Source organism: Ursus arctos, unplaced genomic scaffold, assembly GCF_023065955.2.
Source record: "Ursus arctos isolate Adak ecotype North America unplaced genomic scaffold, UrsArc2.0 scaffold_12, whole genome shotgun sequence".
Taxonomy (NCBI): Eukaryota; Metazoa; Chordata; class Mammalia; order Carnivora; family Ursidae; genus Ursus; species Ursus arctos.
This window is the reverse complement of record NW_026622786.1, coordinates 9,168,054-9,192,835: the sequence shown is the minus strand read 5'-3', so window position 1 is coordinate 9,192,835 and position 24,782 is coordinate 9,168,054. Positions and strand designations below refer to the sequence as shown.

The following is a 24,782-nucleotide window of genomic DNA, read 5'->3' as shown; positions in this document are numbered from 1 at the left end:
AAAAAAGAAAAAGCACCCCTTTGGGGGGGAAAAAGGGGTTGGTTGGTTGGTTGGTTGGTTGGTTTATTTATTTATTTATTTATTTATTTATTTATTTATTTAGAAAGTGAGTACACGCATGAGTGTGAGGAGCAGCAGGAGAGGGAGAGAGAATCTCAAGCAGACTCCCCTCTGAGTGTGGAGCCCGATGTGTGGCTTGATCTCATGACCCTGAGATCACGACCTGAATCAAAAACAAGAGTTGGACACTTAACTGACCACCCAGGCGCCCCCCAAAAAAGAAAAAATACCTTAAAAGACAAGTTATTATAATTGCGAAATGCTGTTCATTCATACCTGAAAATGGGAAGTCAGCCATTCTTTAATCATTGCTTATTGAGCACTCTTAACTATAAGGAAGAATTGTGCGAAGCATTGTACAATGGGTATATACGGGTACAAGCCATTGAGGGTCTCGTGTCTTGTTCATAGTTTAGTAGAGTCTGCTTTCCTTTAAGGCAACTCAAATTTCTCAGCATATTAAACAAGACTATTATTAGATTCATTGTCTAATTTTTTTTTCTGATCTATGAGTTTTCAAATGGTTGTATTAAAATCTATGTTTGCCAGTTTTTCAGTGCAAACTGTTCAGTTTTGGCTTTATACATTTTTTTCTTAGTACACTTTTTAAATATACTTATTTTAAACTTGTTTTCAGAAGGTAGCCACGTTATTTGCCTTTTCATGGTATAGTACGTTCTCCTATTTGCATAGTTGAATTCCTTCCTGACGAGTTTCCCTTGTGTGCATTGGAGTTTCCATTCGCAAGCTCAGTTTGAGTGAGAGCTTCATGATGTGTATGTTTTCCTTTCTACTCTCACTACTTACTACCCCATTCCTGGCTGTTTTATTAATGCCTCCACTGGCTCATCAGTTCAGAACTTGGTCTTTTTTATACTGGTATGTCAGCTCTCCCAAGGATATTACACATCTGTTTCCTCAAATATATAGCAGTTTATCCTAGTCTCAATCGTGCAGCTGTTCCTGCTTCCTTCTGCTAGTCCAGGAAACTAATTTCATACCCAGATTCCCACCAGGAGTTAGTGCTTTGAATCCCATTATGTTGGGGGAAGTAAACTTCTAGGTGTCTTTATTTACTTTCAAGAAATAGAAACTCCGGCTTTTAACACTATGAGTTTCTTTGTATTTCTTACCTACGACAATTTTTATTTTGTTTTCAAGTGTGGAAACCTTTAAAATAATTATTTCATCCTTTGTTGTTGATATGTGCTCCAGGGAGGGGGCAGGGTCTTGTATGAAGTTAAAAGATCATCTTGACAATAGTCATTATGTAACTATGACAACTTTTTTTTTCCTTAGGTGAGGGGGGGCAGGGCAGAGAGAGTGGGAGAGAAACAATCTTAAGCAGGCTCCATGCCCAGTGTAGAGCCTGATGCAGGGCTCAGTCTCACAATCTTGATATCAGGATTTTGGCCTGAGCCAAAAGCAAGAGTTGAACACTTAACCAGCTGAGCCACCCAGGCACCCCGTGACTATGACAATTTTTAAAAAGGTATTCTATGTACCACCTAAAATCATCCTGAATTACATAGTGGTTAAAAGTCCCAGACCATCCAGAATACTGGAGTAAACCAAGATGCCCTAAGTTCCCATCTGCTTTGATTTTTATTCATGATAGGACAACAGTGAGAGCAGATTAGGAGACAGGGAATGAGAAGTCATATATATATATATATATATATATACATATATATATATATATATATATAGCATTAACAAATTGCAGAGTTATCCAAAAAGAACTCAAATTGAGAAAGTTTTATTAGGACTTCTGCTTCATGGTGGAAGATTGAACTATAACTTTACCACTGTGGCCAACCATCCTCCTTGAGACCACAGTGAAAGTACAGAAAAAATGTAGAAAGCAGTTAATCCAAGATGGTAAAGAGATTTGGAGGTAAATGGGAGATCATAGTGGACAAGATTATTTAAAAAAATTTGCTTAAACAAATTTGCATAATGCACTGTAGCAGGGAGTGTGTGAGTAGAACTGAGAAAGGTGCAACCTAGAATACAGGACAAGAACACTACAAAAGGGTAACTGATGTAATTCCAGAATGATTCAGAGTTCATAAGCAATAGGCGCACGTAATTGAATAAATGAGTGAAGAGCAGAGCTAAAAGTAGGTATTTATTCAAGGTTGTTATAGGGAACAAGGGCTCCACTTGAAATTCTTACACATCAGTTAGCTCATCCTGGAATTTACTTGTAGGCATAACTGTGTAGCACTTCTTTTCGAAAAATTGAGTGATTTCATTGAGGAGAATGTTAAAATTTTCCATGTGGATGTTAGTACCCCAGAATAAAGCCTCCCTTTATTCTAAAATTCACACAGATCCAGTTTCACAACAAATACCCTGTTCCTGACTCTAAAGCAAAACCTGGCAGTTAGCCTGCCTTTCCTCAACTTCGCCTACACAGAAAGCATCCACTCAGAATTCCCACTCAGGAGAGAGACCTAGTGATGAATAAGTCTGCTCAGTGGAAGAGTACCCACTATTCAGTAGAGGAAGCCCACATGAGCTACCCAGAACTTCAGTCTTAAACACAGATAAATAAATAATGGTTGATTGATGCAGGGGGAATATCAGATAGCAGTGCATACATACAACAACGTGGTTGAATCTCACAACGTATTGAGATATAGAAGATAGTCACAAGAGGAATATATAACATTTATTAAATATACTAGTAGACAAAGTTAAACAGTAGTGGTTGGGAGAGGGTATTAGATGATAACCATATAAAAAAAGTGATTACATTTTTTACCAAAAGTTAAGATATTGTTACCTTTGGGGATGTGGGAATTATAATTGAGAAAGGGTACATCAAAGGTTTTTGGGGCACTGGCATTCTTCTGAGTAGAGATTATACAGGTGTTCTCTATAATGAGTTCTATATGCTTTTCCATGTGTGTGTTAAATTTCACAGTAAAAATATTTAAAGTTAAAAGGGGATCCTGGAGGAGACTGAAGCAATCCTATAAGTAAGCATACCTGTTTTTCCGACGAACTCTGAAAAGATGATGTATTCATAAAATAGGAATAGGGTACTATGAAAAAAGAAACAATTGATGAAATTGGGGAATATAAGTGAGGTTCAGTGGGGTGGAGTCCGGAGCCGACGACCAAGAAAGAATTCTTGAGGCGTCTTTGGTGCAAAATGGTGGTTTATTAAAGCACAGGGACAGGACCCGTGGGCAGAAAGAGCTGCTGCCCCGGGGTTGTGAGGAATGGCCTATTTTATACCCTCAAGTGGGGGGGGGGGGGGGCTAGGGATAGCGTAAGTCTCTAAGGAATTTTGGAAGCAAGGTCTCCAGGACCTTGAGGGGGCTAGCTGCTGTTGGGAAAGGGTCATTTATTACCGTCTAATAAAACCTTAGTCATGAGACCCTTCAGATGTATATCGGTGGGCCATATGCTTGGGGGATGATTGCCAATACATATCTTGGCGGGGTTAGAGATAAAGAAGTTTCCAAAGGAATTTTTATACGTTAAAGTAGACTTACAGGATCTTGGTGGAGGGGAGGGGGGTCAGGCTAGGACTGCATTTTGCCCTTAGCAAAGTATTAACATCTAGGCAGCTGAATTTCTAGAGGAATGTCACCATGCCTGTTTCAAGGACTTGTCAATGGGCTGTAGGTAGTAAGAACTGTTTCTTTGTCCTTTAGGGGAGCCAGGAGTGCCTGAGGAATGTTGCATACATCCCATATGGGGGGGGGGGTTGCAGGGTGTCAGCTTCTGCTTTGTCTTCAGCTTGCCTTCCGTTCCCTCATCATTTCCCCCCTGAACAATTTTGACCCTTAAATCTTTAAGGTTGTTGAGGGTGGAAGATCTCATCTTCTGTAACTTCTTCCTGCTGAATAGGGGCGTAGAGATGTCCCTACCTATGAGTCAACATCGGTCAGTTGGAGAATGTATAGGGGAGTTATGAAAGGTGGGGCAGCTGAATCCAACGTGGACAACATGGATGAACCTCCTTGAGGAGAAGGTATTATCTGTTAGCTGGAAGTTATGGCAGTGAAGGAGTCTTGGCACTAGGCAAGGAGACATCAGATATGACAAAACAAGGTTAATATTACAAGAAGAGATCTGAAAAAAAGATCTTTGATAGTCGACCTTTGATAATTTTCCTCCAGTCCAGGAGTTTAAAGCAATCACTAAAGGAAAGAGATTGTTTAAAGTGCCAATTTGAGTATTTATGTCGGTTAGAAACCCAGAAGTATTTTGTGGTAATCTGGACTGTATACACAGCCTTGTTTTTATGCTACCACATATTTCACCTTGTATAGCAGTTAAAACATCTAACATCATTCTGTTTCTTAAAGCTGCTTTACATATTTGTATTACCCTAGCATTTAATAGAGAAATGGTATTTTGAGTGTCATTTAGGGCTTTGATCATATATTCAAGAGTTTCCATGTGCCAAACAACATTCTCCAGTCTCAAAGAGGTAACAAAGATAGATGCTAGGTGGTCATACCAGTGAGACACAGAACATGTCCACCCTGGTTTTAAATTTGGAAGGTTGGCTGGGTTGGTAACGGTTTTAATAATGCATCCATGCATCCAGGCAAAACCCAGAGTACAGTGGCTTATCCAAGCAAGGAGGAAGCTATGGACACAGGTTAAGTTGCAGAGCCATTGGGTCCCAGCCAGGAGCCAGTCATAGGAGCTCAAAGGTTAAAAGTATAATTGCCAGGAGCCAGTCATAGGAGCTCAAAGGTTAAAAGTATAATTGCTGGGGCGCCTGGGTGGCACAGCGGTTGGGCGTCTGCCTTCGGCTCAGGGCGTGATCCCGGCGTTATGGGATCGAGCCCCACATAAGGCTCTTCCGCTGGGAGCCTGCTTCTTCCTCTCCCACTCCCCCTGCTTGTGTTCCCTCTCTCGCTGGCTGTCTCTATCTCTGTCGAATAAATAAAATCTTTAAAAAAAATGTATAATTGCTTATGGGAGAACCTCAGTGAAAGGACTAAAATATAACTTGATTTTTTAAAAATCCCAGGATATAGAGGAAGAAGACGAAGAGAGACTAAAATTTGAGAGAAAAGAATAATAGAAAAGCAGTCTAAGAGATCCAGTTTCCAGCTAGTAAGAGTTTCAGAAGAGAGAAACAAGCAGGTGAAGTGGGGAAAATAAATAATGGAAGAGAATTTTCTCAGAGTTGAAAGATGCGAACCTGTAGTTGGAAAAGTGCCGAGCACAATGAATGTAAGGAAACATTTGAGCAGTATCAAAATGAAGATGTAGAGCTTGGAAAGGCCAGTTCAGTGTGAGGAAGGGGGATGGAGAGAAGAGGACACGTTGAGCCGATAAAACAGCACTGCTGATGTCTCTCACTCATGACGCTTGATGTTACGGGATGTTGGAGCAGTACCTCTGATTACCTCTGAGGAAAGATGATTTCCAACCTTGAATTTAATACCTTTACAATATAAAATTAAGAAGGAGAGCATAATAAAGGCATGTTCAGGCAGCAGAGTTACAATCCACATAGTCCTTCCTGGGAAATTATGTAAGAATATGATTCAGTTAGGGTATTAAGGAGGGCACGTGTTACATGGAGCACTGGGAGTTATATGCAAACAATGAATCACGGAACACTACATCAGAAACGAATGATGTACTGTATGATGGCGAATGTAACAATAAAAAAATAAAGGTCATATTAAGCGCATAAAAAAAAGAATATGATTCAGTTAAAACAGGCGTAAACTAAGACGATGTATTGAAACAATGGGTACAACTTAGGAAAGCAGGAAAAGAGAAGTCTGGAGGTGATCTCTATACAGTACGCTGAGAGGATAACCAGCTTGGGAGGAAGGCCTCAAGGGCGATGAAATAAATGTAGGTGTGGACTCAGTGTATGTGGAAGTGACACGCCTGAGGGGCTGGGAAAGAATAAAAATGATGAAAGAAAAACAGGAGAGACCACAGACAGGCAAGTAGGAGGACAACAGAAACAGCACATTTTTAAGCGGTTGATGAGAAACCCAAGACAAGACTGGGCAGCTGGTAAGGTAGTAATGGCATCATTCACCAAGTGAGTCAGGACATTATGACATGACCACAACATTGAAGTAACAGTATTGATGGGGATCTTTTGTCATCGTTGTTTTGATACAGCTATTTTAAAATAGTTCCTTCCCATATAAAAAATTACTGTCTTCTGGTTCATTAGCAAATAAGGTACCCAAAAGGTACCCTCAACATTTCTCTCTCCTACACATATTCTCTGTCCCTAAATATGAGGGACTTTCCCTGTCTACGTAATTCCATATTGCTTTAATATTTTACAAATATGTGTTATCTTTTATGATTTCCAGTAACTATAAAGGATATTTAAATCTGTTGGAATTAACTTAACATCTAAGTGTAACTTATCCTCTAAACCCATTATCATATATTACCATCATCATAAAATTCTTAAATGTAAGTATGACGAGTATTGAAAGCTGTTAGAAATTTAATTGTGATTTTCTCATGCAGTGTGAGAGAAAACTCTTATCTTCTGTTCCTCTGAGTGTCTTCTCTAATACCTAAGCACTTTAAATGTTAAGAGACTCAGAAGCCTACATAAGGCAGAGGGCTCCTTCTAGGTATTTAGATGGAAAACAAAGGAGATCATTAAGCTATCAAATCATTCTTGAAAGTATATTGCCATTTTATATGAATGGCTATTTTATGTGAACTTGACAAATCATTTAGTGATAGAGGTCAGAAAAATGGTTATCTTTGGAAGTTGGGTATTGATTGTGAGGGCCACATGAGGGAGACTTTGGAATGCTGGAAAAGCTCTATATTTTAATCTTGGTGGATTTATGGATGTATATATATGTAAGAATTCATTGAAATGTACACTTAGGACTAAAGGAAAAAAAGTGAGAAATAAGAGCATTTGAGATGCAGGTTATTGAAGGTGCAAGTGAATTACTAAAGTATTAGCAGACATGTTGTTTAAAGTGAATGGTGGCACTTTCCCGTTTATTACTTTCTTTAACAGAACATGATTTAATCACACAAATTACGTGTATTCCAATAATGCATAAATATATACAGTAAAGATTGAAGGACTACTTTCTTAGAGGTAATCAGTCTGCACAGTTGTCTTTTCATACCTTTTCTATGTGTACAGTAATATTCTTTAAACATACAAATTTTTAGTAGTATCAAACTGTATTATTCTGAAACTTGCCCTCCCCCTATTTAATAGCATATAATGGATATCCTCCAATATCAGATTACAGATTCACCTGATCCTCTTTAATGATTGCAGTTTCTCTTATAGTCTGTTTATACTGTAATTTATGTAGCTACATCCCTAGACCTTTGAGGTTATCTTACGTTTTTACTAATGGATACAGTGCTCTGATGACCTTTTTTCTTTTACATCTATACTTGTGTGTTTGTGCAAGTATTTGTTACAGGATAATTCCAGAAGCAGAAAACCTAGTTAAATTTTGATAACTACTACAAAATTGCCCTCCATTCCCAGCACCTATGGACCATAACTTTATCTACATTGGATACTATCAGTTTTTTAAAAAATGTTTGCCAATTAAATAGACAAAAATGGAATTTTTTAATTTGCTTTTCTGTGGTCACTAATGTAGTTGATCTTCCTTTCTTATGTTAATTATCAATTTGTGTTTCTCTTTTTAAATTACTTGCGTGTGCTCTAAAGCAATTTTCCTTATTTAGTTATCAGAGTTCTTTGTATAGGGTATTAACCTTTATTTCTGTTAATATGTGTTGCAAATATCCTATTTGATTTCTTGTCTTACAGATTCATTTATGGTAGCTTGTACCGTATGATGCTATAAATCTTTTCCTTTGGTTCCTTCATTCTGTGTTTTGCCTAAGAAGATCATCTGCTTAGGAAGAGCAGACATCTTCTTACATTTTCTTCTGGAATACTTACAGTTTTGTGTTTTACTTCTAAATCACTAATCCACCACAAATTTATTTTTGTGAGCTAAAGATACAAATATTAAATGCATATTCCCCCGAACAGATAGCCAGTTGTTCCATAAACCACCCAGCAGTCCATCCTTTCCTCTCACTAAAGTAGGAAACCAGTGCTAGTGCTCTGTGAATGATTGACAGGTTGTAAAAGTATGCTGTTTTTCTTTTTTGTGCAGGGAGGATGTGAGTTTTTAAGCAAAGTTTAAGAATGTAGGGTGGGGCTCATGGAAAGGGATAGAATAGGGTTGCCTTGGGAGTTACGCTCTTGCCTTGGATAGGATTAAAAGTATAGATGGGGTAGAATAAGAATACATGGAGGGCAAACATACAAAGTAAGAGCTATATAAATAGCAATCGGGTGTACCCATTCAGTAGCTTTTTATATTATGCAAAGTGTTACTACAAAGGAATTCTTGGGCTTTTTTCTCCTTTTAGATTTATTTTGCTTTATTGTGTATGGCACAGAAATCACCACTAACCATCCTAGAGAAAAATGGGCTCTTTTTAGTTAACATCAGATTCAAGTGTATCTCATGTTTAATCTTAGAGCTTGTATAGTTAAAGTCATTAGTATATGAATGATAATTGTTTTCACTTCTAAAAAAGTTTGGCTGTGTGACACTGACAAACTATGTGGCTGAAGAAAAAGACTCCTATGCGTGTGAAATACCCCATCCAGCAGAAAGGGATTTCTGGAAAGTTGGGTATACATGTAGAGGGAAGTGATGAGGGCATATTTTTACTGTACTAAATTTGAAGTATGCTGCAAGTAAGGCTGTCAATGTAATTTTTAAATTGTTGACCAGTAATAGTCATTATACTTGAAAAAGATTATTTCATTGTCTTCTGTCTTCTCTTTCTTCCACCTCCATCCTTCCCTGTTTCTTTTCATTACAGACCATACATCAGTTGGCGGGCTGGGAGACAGTTTTTATGAATACCTACTAAAAGCATGGTTGATGTCAGATAAAACAGACCACGAGGCGAGAAAAATGTATGATGATGCTATTGAGGTAATTCTTGTCAGCACATTTACCTGTGAATATGCAGTATGTTTCATAGTGACCAGTGAACACCTATGTGCATTTGGCTCTCAGCCCTCACTGTAGAATCTTAGTATTTTAATCTAAAAGTCTTGTATTGTTTTCCTTTATTGTGGCATTTTAAAGAAATTGTTGAAGAATATGTAATATATTTATGTATGAAAATTTAATTACTTTTAGTTATTGCCTACACAGACTGGAAAAACTTCTGACTTCACACACATTTTCATAAACATTTCTTCTTTCAGCTGACATTGAACCTACACATGGAGAGCCTTGTGGATAAATAATAAGGGCAAAACACTTATGTAATATTTCCCACTCGCCAGGTGCTGTTGTACACCCTTTTACATATATGAAATCATCTCATCATTACTGCCATTTTACACTTGAGAACCTTATGGCACAAAGAGGTTAAGTAACTTGCTCAAGTTGGCAATAGCCAGTAAGTGATGGAGCCTGGAACTGAACAGTCTGGCTCCAGGTGCTGTGCTTTTAACCCCTTTACTGTATCGCTTCCTATTTATATAACCTCTTACCACAGTGTTGTGTTTAAAACTGGAACAGGCTTCAATCTTGGAAGCACTTATATGTGATATTTCCAAGTAAGAACTGTGAAAAAGAAGTGTGTTACCCACTTATTGAGTTATTTGCTTTGTGATCCAGTACAGACCCATAGCCCATTAGTGATTTTAATCTGTTTTTAAAGTTGTGTTGAGGCGCCTGGGTGGCTCAGTCAGTGAAGCGTCTCACTCTTGATTTTTGTGCAGGTCATGATCTCAGGGACGTGAGATCGAGCCCCCTGTTGGGCTCAGCACTGGGCGTGGAGCCTGCTTAAGATTCTCTCTCTCCCTCTGCCCGTCCCCCTACCTCTTTTTCTCAAATAAATAAATAAAATCTTATTAAAAAATCAGTTTTTGAAATTATGTATATATATTTTAATTTTATGATTTCTATTGAAGTATAGTTGACACATAATGTTGCATTCATTTCAGGTGTACAGCATAGTGATTCGACAAGTCTTTAATACTGTGCTCACTACAGGTGTAGCCACCATCTGTCACCATATAACGCTATTACAGTACCATTGACTAAAAGGACCATAGTCCTTTTATCCCTGTACTTACTCATTCCATGACTAGAAGCCTGTATCCAACTCCCCTTCACCCATTTTGCCCATGCTCCCACATTCCTTTCCTATTCTTGATATTCTTAAGTTTTATTTTCTCTCCATTTTTCTCCATCAAAGTTGTTTGGGATTTTCAAAGAAACACATTTAGGCTTTGTTGATTTTGTATAATTTTGTATATAATACCACCATTCTGACCGTAGTTGATCAGTATTCAGAGTTATAGTTATTGTTGTGTTTTTAAATTAAAGCAAGGATCTTATTATCCTTTTTATAGCCTTACTTTTGGGGAAACTAATTCCCTACAGTCGTTTACAGAATGTACAGGTGTTAAACTGGTATTTGGCATATGGAGTTTAGTCCATTGTAGGCATTCAATAAATGTTTCTTGAGTAGGCATCTATGGAGTGCCTCACGTGTGGAAAACATGCCAGATTCCATGAGGCCCACAAAGATGAAAAACTTTGTCCTTGCATTTGAAAAACTAATCTTCTTATTTGTGCTTCAGCATACTACAATAATCAAAACTTATAAATCAGTGGTAGTCCCTTATTTTGCTTATCACCCATTCCTTGTTCCCCTGTCAGCCTAAATACGAGTATCTACCATTTACTTACAAAATGACTTCTTAAACATTTATTGACTACATGCTACACTTATAGGCCTTCTGGAATATAAGATGATGAATGAGGCATAGTCCTTATAATTCTGTAAAACAGCCGTTATCATTACAAGGAATACACAATAAATTTTTCCAAAGCTGATTGTTACCAAACTTGTCAGAGAACACCACACAAAAATATGGGTTAATTCTTATTCCTCTTTATTGTCAGAAAAGTATTGTCTCTAATCATATATAATCATTTTCACCTTTTCACCAAAGAGAACTGAATTAATGCAGTTTCTTATACTTTTCCATAGAATTATCTCTAAAGGCAGAGAATTAATTTATAGCCCCTCTTAGCAAAGTCTGAGAACATAGTCCACAGGAACAAAGCTCTTAAAAATCTCATTTTTAAAGTTAAATGTACTTGTTGAACTCTACTTTGTGTTACATTCAAGTTTAACATAAAATATTTCTCTTGCCATGCCTACATCTTTTGAGTAAAACTGGCATTCCAGGAAGATGGGCTATGTTTATCACATGGCCTCTCATAGCCATGGCACAGCACCCAAACAGGTGCCTAAGTTTGCAAAGTAAGGGGCTGGGCAGTTAAGTTTGAACTTCTAACTAGTTTTGTAAGCTTTATAACATAAGATGTCTCACCTAATAGTGCCTTTTTAAAGTACTTTGACAAGAAGTATAGTTACATGGAAAAGGAGAAACCATTTTAATTATGAAAATCATATTTTTCTGATTAACCTAGATATTCTTCCTCTTCAGTTTTGTTGTATGAAATAGAAAATAAATTGGTAGAGCCTTATGGGTTATAACTTGTCATCATGATTTCAGTTGACTGATTCTTATGAATTCCATTTAGCTCTAGAAGGAAAAAACCTGTAATACAGGTAGTGTTATGTAGGTCAGTCTACCCTCTCCCACCTTGTCTTTGTCGTAGTAGTGATGGTGTATTTGTTAAAGATTCTGTGCGACTTGTTTGCTCTCCAAAACTTACTTACTATAAATTAACTCTTCCAGTTTGGGAAAGTTACTGATTCGTAGAATATCCCATTACCAAGGTTTTATGGTAGCTAGAAGGATGTAGTAAGTTTGAACACCAACACTTTGCTTCCAAAATTTTGAATATCTACTCTTTCTTATAGGCTATAGAGAAACATCTTATTAAGAAGTCCCGAGGAGGTCTCACCTTTATTGGAGAATGGAAAAACGGGCACTTGGAAAAGAAGATGGGGCATTTGGCCTGTTTTGCTGGGGGAATGTTTGCCCTGGGAGCAGATGGTTCCAGAATGGATAAAGCTGGTCATTATTTAGAGCTAGGGGCAGAAATTGCACGTACATGTCATGAGTCATACGACAGAACTGGTAAGAGTATTAATAACACTAACTGCTTAGACTAACATAATCTCTAAGTTAAAAATATATCCAGGAATTAGAAGAAAACTATATAGGCATTTTTCACTTTGAAATAGGTTACTCTAATACAGTAAATAATTTTCTTAAGAACTTGAATTTTAATTCTGGAAACGTGTTCCTGAATCATTTTTAAAAATTAGTCTGAATTGTACTGATTTTATTAATAAAGATTTTGAAGAAATTGTTTTAATGATGAGAGGCAAGGCATTTGAGGATATATGGGATGACTGTTTTAATGTAATAAGAATCCATTTTAGCCATTCATTTCAGCTTCTGTAAAACTAGTTACTTAAAATAACACAAAATTGGCTGATTGAGGTTACTTGCCTTGAATATCCTCTTGTGAAAATAAGAATGACCAAAAAATAATAGTAGTTATATTGAATATATAATTGGTATCTAGGTCTATTAGTGGTTTCGTAGTCAGTTCACCAATAATTTTTGAGTTGATGGTGCCTAAGACTAATAAGATCTTCTGATGTTGCTTTAGGCAAATATGTAATATTTCTGGGCTTCAGTGTCCTTACCTGGAAAATAAGATGGTTCTCAATGGTGAAAAAGATTGTTCTTGGGGGTGAAAAAAGACCTTTTTTCCCCTAATATATAAAGAATAGATATATATATATATATACAGTCATAGATAATCAGTGTATATTTATTAAAATTTCATGGGGAGAGAAAGTAATTAGGTTTTTTAAGAAGCCTGAAAAAAGATTGAAAAATACTGAAGTAGACCTACCAAGATTTTTTTCTGGTTTTAAAAAAGTGTTTCTTTATGAAATAATGGAAAATGTGTTCCCAGAAAGACTAAAAACTAGTAATTTCTGTTTGCGATTTCAGAAGTTGAATTGTTGCTTTTATGAAATAACTGAATTTCCATTTTAGGATTATTTTGCCATCAGGTACCATGACACAGATATGACTGGCTTAAAATTTATCCTAGTTCATCTTAGTTCATAAATCTGTCAGGTTATTTTTATATAATAAGGAATTGAACTTTTGGTGAAATTGACCTTTCAAGTTCCCTCAGTAACTAAGTCAGGGATTCCATTTCTTGACAAAATACAACTAAGTCAAAAGGACATTGAAGCAGATGTTATTTTAGAGTGGTTTAGTGTTGGTATGTAGTACATAGAAAGTTGGTGATCTAATTTTAATAGAAGCTAAATTATGTTGACTATATAGAATATCAAATATATTTAAAAATACACCTAAAATTAGTAAAACATTGAGGACCAGAATGGATATTCAGTGTGTACTAGGACCCATGATAATAAGACTTGTTATGCAGATTTTGACCACAAATGAAATAATAGATGTAAAATAGTAGGATTTCATACAGCAGACATATTAAAAATATGATATACTATTGTTATTATCATTAATTATTCTCTCCATTAAACATGAACACCTATGATGTGCCAAGCCTTACGCTGGATGCTTACAGATGAAAGTATGAATAAGACGTATCCCTTCCTTTGAGAAATTCATAGAATACCGGAGTTATGAGAGGATTCCCTGTCGCATTTCATAGAGACATTGCTGATGCTGATATGAAGTACTGTGATGCTGGAGAAAGGAAATGTGCCCAGGATTCAAAAATCCCATGTTCCACTGTCTATTATCCCTGAACCTTAGCCAAATCGTGTAACCCGCCTAAATCTTGGGTGCTCCATCTGCAAAAAATTGGAACAATAATACCTACCCTGTCTTCCTCAGTATGTTGTTGTGAGTATAAGTGAAATTTTAAGCAATCCAGTCTGTGGTTACGGCAGTCATGCTGGTTCTAATGGTCACTCGCACATGGCAAGTCAGTGAGCCTGTGCCCCTCTTTGCCGTGGTGTGCCCTAAAAGATTACTGTTTGATTTGTGTCCTGTATTTTCAAGTCTTTCACTGTTTTTACATATCTTTAATCTCAGCTTAGATCCTTTCATTAAAAGGTACAATCTTACTGTTGCTTCCTTCCCACTTGGTTATTCCATCTCCTGTGTTTTGGTATAGCTGTGCTATAATTTTTTGGCCAGATTGTTTAAAAATACCCATTCACTTTTTAGCAGTTTTTCCAGCTAAATTCATACAATAAGGACTTTGGAATTTCATTTTCATTTGCTATCAGAATTGAATAAACATTAATTCAGAATTTGGTAATCTTCTATATTTCACCATATTGACGATCATGGTCTGCTGCTAAATAATTTACCTAGGTTTGTAAGAACCATTGCTGAATCTTCATGAAACTAAGTAGTAACTTAGTGTCATTTCAGACATTATTGTATCTACATTGGGAAGCTAGGTTGATACATTCTTTTATTTTATTCTGAGATATAATGTGGAATTGGTGCCAAACAAGATCTTAGACTTGCAAAATATAGTGCTGTTCTTTTTTTTTTTTTTTTCTGGGTTTCTAGATTTAAAAAAACAAACGAACAAAAAAACTGAACATGAATAAAATAAGACTGTTATTTAATTTACTTCTTATAGAAGTTGGCTAAGGTCTTCTCTAGACTATGTGCTATTACATTTGGGGGAAATTTTGATGTTTAGATACATGTAACATACTCAAGGGACAAAAGATCCATTGGACATGGAGTTTTGGACATAACTCTTTTTCCTTAAGAGGAAGTTAATAGGAGGGAAATAGTTTAAGTTCTTCCCTTACTGTTAGCCTACTAAAACTATTGTCAAATCGCCTGTCCCAGAATATTCCTCATGCTTTGTTTTCTTTTGTTGAATTTCTTTTGTTGACCTGAGATGCTTGTTTTTCCCATCTCTACAGATTCTACCTATCTGAAGGACTCGACCTGCAAACTAATCAGTGCCTTTTTTAAATGTATCTTTCACTGTCTTACTTTGACCTTTGTCACATTTGGTATTTTACTTCGATTTTTTTTTTTTATTGGCATGTCTCTTAATTTTACTTACATTATACGATTTTTGCATCCTCTTAGAGTTCTTTTTACCCAGGCACTAAACTATTCATGGTTTCAACTCAATTTTTACTTGCTGGATTAGTTTCCTTTTAGAAATGAAGTATCCAATGTAAATGGGAAATTTAAGATAGAAAATAGAAATTAAGTTCAGGATAGATTGTTAGGAAATCATTTTTTACAATTCTTAAACAAAGGAACACCTAAGAAATGATGCCCTCAGAAACACGAAACCAGTGATTTGACCAGCCTTATGGATGTAGTATATAATTTAGGCTTCTACATTTTTATTTACCAACTCCTAACAGAGCAGATACGTTCTCTTTCCGTTGTGTTTTATTTGTGAAGTTATGAATGGCCAATAAGAGAGATACAATTTTTAGTGAGAAGTTTAAAATATTAGTTCTGTGAATGATTTAAAATAGTTTTAATCAAGTTTTTTTTTTTTTTTTACTTCTAGTTCAGGTGATATTAACATTACAGAAGTTATTATCTAATTTAAAGTCAGCCTTAAGATTAACATTTTGAAAACTCCATATGATCACCTCTTAGCACTCATTCTTTGAGAAAGGAGAAACATAAGAAATTCAGATAAAATGACTTCCTCTATTTTTTTATTGGATTGCCATCATCTCAGTGCTTATGATGTTTGACTTTTGTCATCATTTTAAATCATTTATTAAATGCCAAATCATATTTGATCATATGCTGACCTTGTCAATAAACTGGATAGAAGTTCTCTAACAAAAATTATTGATGAGTTGTTGGTTAATCCTAACCTCAAATCCCATTGAGGAGTTGGTCAAAGCTTTGTATGCACACAAAGTTACGCATACAATTTCAGAGGCTTCTTGGCAGAACACTGTCTTCTTCCAGAGCCTATCACAGAGTTCATGACCCTCAGGTTGAAAATCTCCTGCTTGAGTTCTGCTTTAGTTCTCTAAGACGTATCAGTAAACTCTTCTGGATCATATGTTTTGCTTTCAGTAGAACTATCTACCATTGGTACAATGTTTTTGGTTTTGTGTTTTTTCTTGGGGGGGTGATGGTTGGTGAGAAAGACCTGATTTTCACATTTGTATGGGATTACTTAGAGCTTACAGTGTCTCCATTGTAGTGCTGAAATTTGGCCATAGCAACACATGTCGTGCCAGCAGCTATGGCATGATTTTGTTTATGGTCTGCCAACATTACAGTTCTTGTTTTACCTTTTCTTTTCTGAGAAAATATAAAAATGTCTAGCATTTTTGGAAAGAGGTGAGAGACCTTGAGAATACCCATAAAAGGAAAGAAAAATGGCAGCTGAGAGTGGTAATTGTGTGTGAGTCCAACATCCCAGTGGAAGATGACTTTACGTTGACCAGAGTTAGGGTGCTTGGTGTGATTAGAAAGAGGTTATTAAAAAGACTTTCATGCAGTGCTGTATTCTAGCCTGAATGGAAATCATATCATTCAAAATATAGTATGTAGTGTTGAAATATATGTGTAATGGCCCTATTTTATTCAGACTGATAAATGGGCAATACTGATGAAATTCTGGGTGATTGACAGTTTAAATCTCTTCTTTGCTATATATACAGAGGCTATAGGAGAAAAGAGTTTATCTTTAAAACTGGTTTAAGTTTGAAAATATATTGCTTTTTATATACCATAGGTTGCTTGAAAAGAAAAGTATATAATCTACACCTAAATCTAATTCAAGGTCTGAGCTCTAAAATGTTTTCTTACATATGTTATATTAAAAGGACTTTAAAGTTGTTTTAACTTTAAAAAAAATAATTCTGCACAGTACAATTATCTGTCTCATTTTATTTTGAAACAGAACAGAATACGTAATGTGCTTATGTCTAGCTTTGCATTTGTTGCCAGAGGATTACTAGACTCTTGTCAGTACAGTTGGATTTAGCAGTATGTTGATGTACATTATGTATGAGAAATATTTCATGTCTAGATAATAGGAATATTTATAAGGCTAGTATAAGAAAACCAAATGTGGATCTTTTAAAGTCACTGATTTTGCAAAACAGCAACAATAAAAATAAAACAAAATGAACATAACTTTACATTATACACCATTCTTTCAGGGGAAAAAAAAGCTCTGGCGAACAAACACAAATGGTTTATTGTGCTCATTTGTTTCTTTTGTCATGTTACAGCATTAAAGCTGGGTCCTGAATCATTCAAGTTTGATGGTGCAGTAGAGGCTGTGGCAGTCCGGCAGGCTGAAAAGTATTACATCCTCCGTCCAGAAGTAATTGAAACCTATTGGTACCTATGGCGATTCACTCACGATCCAAGATATAGGCAGTGGGGCTGGGAAGCAGCACTGGTAAATAAGCCAATATTTCATTTTGTGTGCAAGAGCGTTAAATCAAGCCTTCCCGTAGTGCTATGTGTCCTCATCCATGTTACTTCATGTTCAGTAATTGTAGTGCTACTTTCATTTATCTGATGGAAAAACTCTGTTACTCAACTTAAATTTCAAGTTTTTTTTTTTTTTTAAGATTTTATTTATTTGAGAGAGAGAGGGAGAGCAGGAGCGGGGGGGGGGGGGCAGAGGGAGAGGGAGAATCTTAAGCAGACTCCCCACTGAGCACGGAGCCTGTCTCTGTTGTGGGGCTGGATCCCAGGATCCTGAGATCATGACCTGAGCTGAATTCAGACTCTCAACCAACTGAGCCACCCAAGTCCCCCTTAATTTAAGTTACTTAAGCAGTAGAAATAAACCTTAGAATCCTAGTTCTTGATTAAAACTATTTTCCTAGTGGTGTTCACTCATTATTATTCTTGAATAATAAAAAGTCATTTAAAAGGCATTATGGGTTTTTTCTGTTTGCCAATTAAGGCTTAACCTCTAGAAAAAAAAAATCGTAAAACTGCCCAGACTCACAGCCTGAATAGATTACCCACTATTCACTTCAGCTTGTGTTCCAAGTAATTTCTTGGTGGACCATCATAAGAAGAATCCGTGAATTGTTAAAATTTTTCTAGATTGAAAGACTGTTTATTTATCTATATATGACACATAATGGTTAGTAAGTAAAGAAGGCAAGTGGTTTATTCCTAAAATACTAGCCTTTCAGAGAACCCCATGTCTATCTGTATACCTGGGGAGGAAGAAAAAATATTAGTCTTGTCATGAAAGTATAGCACATTCCCAGGAGTGAGGGAGTGTTTTATTCTTTGAGATATACTAATTATGCTAAATAGCAGTAGCTATGATGGATATTCATATTCCAATTGTTTAACTTAAGCTTGCAGCCTCAATAGAATGATGACATTCTAGATGAGATAAATATTGTTAGTAAATTGCTTGGGTAAGAATGGGCAAGATAAGTTTTAGGGTGGAATGTAGACCAATTGATGTAAAAAGAAGGTTTCACAGTGGCAACCAGAGTATAAAGAACATGAACTGAAATAATTATGCTTTAAATTCAAGTTTCAGACGTATGCCATGGTAAGGAAAGGCAGGGTTGGAGACAAAAGAGGAGACTTCACATCTTAAGTGGAGGTTACTTTCTTGTCTATCACTGGCCTCCCTTTTCGGTGTGAAGAAGGTAAAGGGAAGTCAGGCTGAGACAAAAGAATAGTATCTTGTATGTTTTCTGTAGCTTTAGCTATTCCATTCACATCTTCAAACTTCCAACTTGAGTATATTTATATGAAAACTTGCCTTCAAGAAATGACTCTAAATTAGTCATGCCTCCCTGCTACTTTCTCAATATCCTTAAACTGCTCTGATAGTTTTCTGGTGGTAGATACATGATCATTGCACAGAACATGGCATTTAAAAACTCTTGAATTCAAAATATGTTTAAGATCTTTAGATAGAGAGGGGTGCCTGGGTGACTCAGTCGGTTGAACGGCTGACTCTTGATTTCAGCTCAGGTCATGATCTCACGGTCCTGGGATTGAGCCCTGTGTCGGGCTCTGCACTCAGCAGGGAGTCTGCTCAAGAATTCTCTCCCTCTTTCTCTGCGCCTCCCCCCCACACATGCACACATGCTCTCTCCTCTCTCTCTCTCAAATAAATCTTTTAAAAAAATATTTAGATAAGGTACCAAACTCTTTGTTAAGAAGACTTTTAAAACCCAGCTATAATAAAAATGGAACTATATAAAAATGAACAGCTTGATTAAATAAAAACTTTCAGTGTTAATTAGCTTTTCATTAGAAAGGAGGAAGAACAGAAGAGTAAGAAAAGTAGTAAGATTAGGAACAAGAAGCCATGGCAGTAATGATTAATTAACTGTACCTTCATTTGACATATCTCAGGGCTAGGTAGAGGAAGGAAAGAACCGCATGTGATTCAACTTCTCGTGAATGGCGTAATTTGGGAGCCATATGCCTGCATAAGCAGGATATTTGCTTGCTATGAATTAAAAACAGGGTTTTGAATGGGTTCCATTTGACTTAGTGTGTTTTATTTAGACATGTTCAAAGATGTAAGAAGAGATGTAAATTAAGAATTTTAGCTCCCAGTTGGGCGGTAGAGCACAGTAGTTAATAATAATGTGGAGCAAATTATTACTCTTTGCCTTAGTTTTCCTCTCTGAAGTAGAGCCTATTAAGACAACCTCATGAGTTGTTGGATATTTAAATCTTAATACATGTGAAGCCCTTAGAAGAGCCTTCAGCATGTAGCAAGAACTTCGTAATGGTTAGCTCTTAATATTATAATTATTGTAGTAGGTATGTGGGTGGGTACTTCCTGCCAGTTGATACCCCCTGTAATGCCTAACTTGTAGGATCATAGTATGATGTCTCTCATACAGTATGTTTGCAGTAAATATTACCTCATTGCTATCACTATGGAGGTAATACTGTTATTTTAAGCGTGTTTTGTTTATCTTTAGAAGTGAAAAAATTGCCTTTAAAATGGAAAGTAAAATTTAAAATCCAAACTGAACTCCCCTGATTTGTCAAAATTAATGAGGCTTTATTGTGCCAGACAGGTCTCTGATTCAGTGTGAATTGACTTTCCTAAGTGAGAAAAATGTAAGATGTTTTTAAAAGATGAAAGGGTTTGGAGAGGGAACCGTTGCACAGGAAACGGAGTACCTCAGTTAATTTTTCCAGTGTGAGAATACTTCCATTTGATAATAAATTTTATTCTTAACCTATCAAATTCTCATACAGATCTTTGTGAACTTTGGACTGTGGTTTCTGAATTTGTCCTTCAAAACTTGAGATTCTGTGGAATCGATTCTCTGGTCTGATCTCTTTCACAGGCTATTGAAAAGTCTTGCCGAGTCAGTGGTGGATTTTCTGGGGTGAAGGACGTGTACTCTTCTACTCCTACACATGATGATGTACAGCAGAGCTTCTTTCTTGCTGAGACGTTAAAGTGAGTAGATGCCTTTATAAATGTCCTGTTGTAGGCTGGTTTTGCTGTATGATCACTACATGGTGAATTATGACTATGTGGTATGTTACACCAGATTTTATTACTAATATCTTTTTATGTAATTGGGTCTTAAATTTTTAGCTGCATCTCAAGAAGAATGACTTTAACTATGAGGTAGATATTTTGTCAAGTAAGAGCTTAGTACCTTCATTTTGTCCTTGGCTCTGTGGTGCACATCAGAATCCCCTGGAAAGATCACTGGGCCATACCCGCAGAGTTTCTGATTCGATAGGTCTAGGGTGAAACCTAGTAAGAATTTGCATTTTTGACAAACTCCCAGGACTGGCACCACACCTGAACTCCCTGCTCTGGCTAGTGAAATCAGTCAGAATAATGATGGAATGTTGAAGGTACTAGATGGTATACGATCATCGTCATCCATCCTCCCTGTGAGCTTTCCTATAAAGATACACATAAAGGAAGAGTGGGGAGAAAACACAGCTATTATTCGAGCTTATACTTAGAACTACAAGCAGAGCTCTGTAAACTGACCTGGAAGAAGGTGGAGTCTACCCGCAGTCTACATTCTAGTATACTTGTAGTATACTTGTAGCTTACATTTTGGGACATTAAAATTGAAATGTACATATCTCAAACTAAGTTTCTAGTGTACTTGTAGCTTACATTCTAGTATACTTGTAGCTTACATTTTGGGACATTAAAATTGAAATGTACATATCTCAAACTAAGTTTCTTATCCTAAATGGCCATCTTATTCCAGTTTTTCTTTTATGTTATACCTAGTACTCTTCTTTTCCCATCTTTTCAGCTTCTACATTATAAAGTTATTTCTTTTTTCTCTGATATATCACTAAGTCTTTATGATTCCTGTTAACCCTGGTTCTTTATTTTGCCCCCTCCTTTCCATATCTGTGACTGATCCTACCTAGGCCCTTATTGCTGCTGATGGTTTAGAACATCTGCTTGGTAGTCAGCCTCTGGCCCCTGGTCACCTCTTATCCCTTGTTGGATTTGCCCTGTGTGGTTAGGCTGAGACTGTGTGAGGCAGAGCGAGCGCTGGGTGAAAAGGTAAAACCACAGCAGCTTGAGGTACATGCTTGCTACACCCTAGCCGGATGAGCATGTCAAAATAAAATTTCTTTGCCTTCAGTTTTCATATCCATAAACTGTGGAATTTGACCCAAATTATGTAAGATCTCTTGCTTTTTTTTAGACCAGGAAAATTATAAGGATAGCGCAATGAATGTTTGTGAATCCTTCACCTAGATACCTGTCGCTAACTTTTGCCACTCTCCTCTACCCCTGTGTATGTATGTCTGTGTACATGTACACAGACACACGGTTTTACTTATTTTTAAAAATTCATCTATTTGCACTCTAATTTGAGAGTTACCAGCATTCTGATACTTAACCCAAGAGGTCGGAAGGAAGGGGAATAATCCTACATGATCACAGTGCAGTTACCACAGTTGTGAAACTTAACATTCTTACAATACTGTTGTTTAATATATAGCCCACTTTCAGATGTCTCAGTTGTTCTGATAATGTACTTACAGCTATTTATTTTTAACTCCAGTCTCGGATCCAGTAAAAGATCATTTATTGCATTTGGTTGTCATATCTCTCTAGTTTTCTTTAACCTAGAACAGAATGCTCCTGTTTGCTTCTGTCTTTTATGACCTGACATAGGTATTCAGGCTAGTTGCTCTTGAGAGTGTCGCTCAGAGGGTTTAGGTATTTGTGATATGTTTTTTTGTGATCGAATTTAGGTTAAACATTTTGGGCATGGATATTGTATAGATTGTGTGTCCTCATTGCATCCTCTAAAGAGGCACATGGTAACAGGTTAGCCCATTACTGGTGACTCTAAGTTTGATCATAAGGTTAGATTTGCTTACAAGGTCATGTAAAGAATCTTTTTTGTTTTTGTAAGTGATAAGTGATCTGTGGAGTGATAACTCCCTTTTTCCAGCAGTCTTTCACCCAGTGTTATTAGCATCTTGCTCAATGAACTCTTACTGTAGTAGTGGTAAAATGCTAATCTTGAGACTTCTTCTAGTCTTAAAAAGAAATTACTTGATTTTCAACATTTGTATACCATTTTCTTCACGTCACTCCCCTCCTGCTCAAAAAGCTACAGCCCAAAAAGTTCATCTCTGGGTTCATTTCTCATTTCTTTTACTATGGATTCTATCCTCAAATCAAGCTGATTGATTGATTGATTGATTTATATGACATATATATATTTTATATTATATATACATATATACACATACACACACACACACACACATATATATATATATATATATTCCTTTGCATTTCATTGTCTATTTCATATTTCATTGGCTCTGGCAGGAATGCCTTTACCATTTCTATCAATTCCCCTCTCTTATTTCTAAATTCAGTTCAGATCTCACTTCTTACAGATTGGCTTTCATAATTCACAAATTCCTTATCATGTAGACCTTGAGTACTTTACTTTAGTACGTGGGGTAGGGCTGCAAATATGTGCCATTCTGTCTTTCCAGTACATTTAAGGAATCCAGATCACCAGTTGACCTTGGTACTTTCACTGCCAAGTTCAGGAAGGATCCTTTTGAACACAGCACTCTAGGTAACCAGTTTATATATATATAAATTCTATGACTAGAATAACTATATATGTAATTACAATACTATATATATATATATATATATATATATATATATATTACTATATATGTATATAACTACAATACTCAAGTTTCAGAAAAACACATATACATTTGGATCAATAAAAGAGAAAAAATCAAACAAGAACAATCATACAGGTAATTATAACAAAATCTCAGCTGAGGAGATGATCACAGTTGAGTATTGCATTCAAGGAAGTGTTTTGTTCAGGGGCGCCTGAGTGGCTCAGTTGTTAAGCGTCTGCCTTTGGCTCAGGTCCTGATTCCAGGGTCCTGGGATCGAGCCCCGCATCGGGCTCCCTGCTCAGTGGGAATCCTGCTTCTCCTTCTCCCTCTGCTTGTGTTCCCTCTCTCGCTGTGTCTTTCTCTGTCAAATAAATAAAAATCTTAAAAATAAATAAATAAATAAATAAATAAATGTATTTTAAGAAAGGGAAGTGTTTTGTTCAGTATCATTCTCATCTTTGTGAGTTGGGAGAACATATTACCTTAACAAATGAGACACAATTTTTTCTTACCGCTAAATTATAAGATGACTTAATTTGATAGCTCATTATTAAAGACTGAACTATTAGATGAAGCACATAATAATGCCCTTTTTATAAGTCAAGAAGAGTTGAATACTGGCAATTTTACATGATTTAATCTAGTACATAATGGCAAATGTCTTCTAACAGTGATGTTACAGAAGATGTCAGACTCTTAATGTGATTTATTCTTTATAAAAACTGATGGCATAATATAGAATGCATTTGATTCAAAACATTTCTGTGAAGACTAATGTAGGTTTGTATTTTTCTTACTATTAAGAGAGCTTAGAACTCTATAGAGGAATGAAGATTAGTATGATTTCATAGATTTTAATGAATTTAAACAGGCTTTTGTCAGAAGCTGAGTAACCATTAACTGAAGATTTTATATTCTATCAAGTGGTTCAGACTTATTATTAATTCATGAAAGGGCAATAATCCACTAGTTTTAGCTACCAGAGATGGCAGCTGATTAGCTTGGCAGTGGCAACATTAAATGTAGAAGCCTGTGTTCTTGACCTGGTTGAGGGCCGTATTGTTGGGATGTTGTACTATAGATGGACTATATCTATAGCTAGACATTTTTCTCCAGAAGGTAAGATGTGTGTCCTCTGTTTCTTTGTTTCCCTGAGTAGTTGCCAATTTGTTTATTCCTATAGCATATATACTGATGGCACAATAAAAACTTGGTAATGAGTAAGGTCAGAGATAGATTTCTTCAAAGCCTCTTTCCTTAAAACCCTTACATTCTAATAGAGGAAATAAAACACATGCAGATTTGTAGAAAATGTTAAATATAGTAAGTGCATAAGAGAAATGTTAATAGGGGCGCCTGGGTGGCACAGCGGTTAAGCGTCTGCCTTCGGCTCAGGGCGTGATCCCGGCGTTCTGGGATCGAGCCCCACATCAGGCTCCTCCGCTATGAGCCTGCTTCTTCCTCTCCCACTCCCCCTGCTTGTGTTCCCTCTCTCGCTGGCTGTCTCTATCTCTGTCAAATAAATAAATAAAATCTTTAAAAAAAAAAAAAGAGAGAAATGTTAATAAAGTGA

General features: G+C 36.4%; 1 protein-coding gene across 4 annotated transcripts in view; it reads left to right on the top strand.

Moving 5' to 3' along the window:
* MAN1A2 (mannosidase alpha class 1A member 2) overlaps positions 1-24,782 on the top strand; it is a 187,557-nt gene that overhangs the window by 135,441 nt on the left and 27,334 nt on the right. For all 4 annotated transcript variants that reach the window (XM_026483649.4, XM_057310338.1, XM_057310337.1 and 1 more), the window contains exons 9-12: positions 8,923-9,038; positions 11,962-12,181; positions 17,317-17,489; positions 20,392-20,507. In XM_026483649.4, the coding sequence (XP_026339434.1) occupies positions 8,923-9,038; positions 11,962-12,181; positions 17,317-17,489; positions 20,392-20,507 (625 nt within the window). The remainder of the gene's footprint in view (positions 1-8,922; positions 9,039-11,961; positions 12,182-17,316; positions 17,490-20,391; positions 20,508-24,782) is intronic.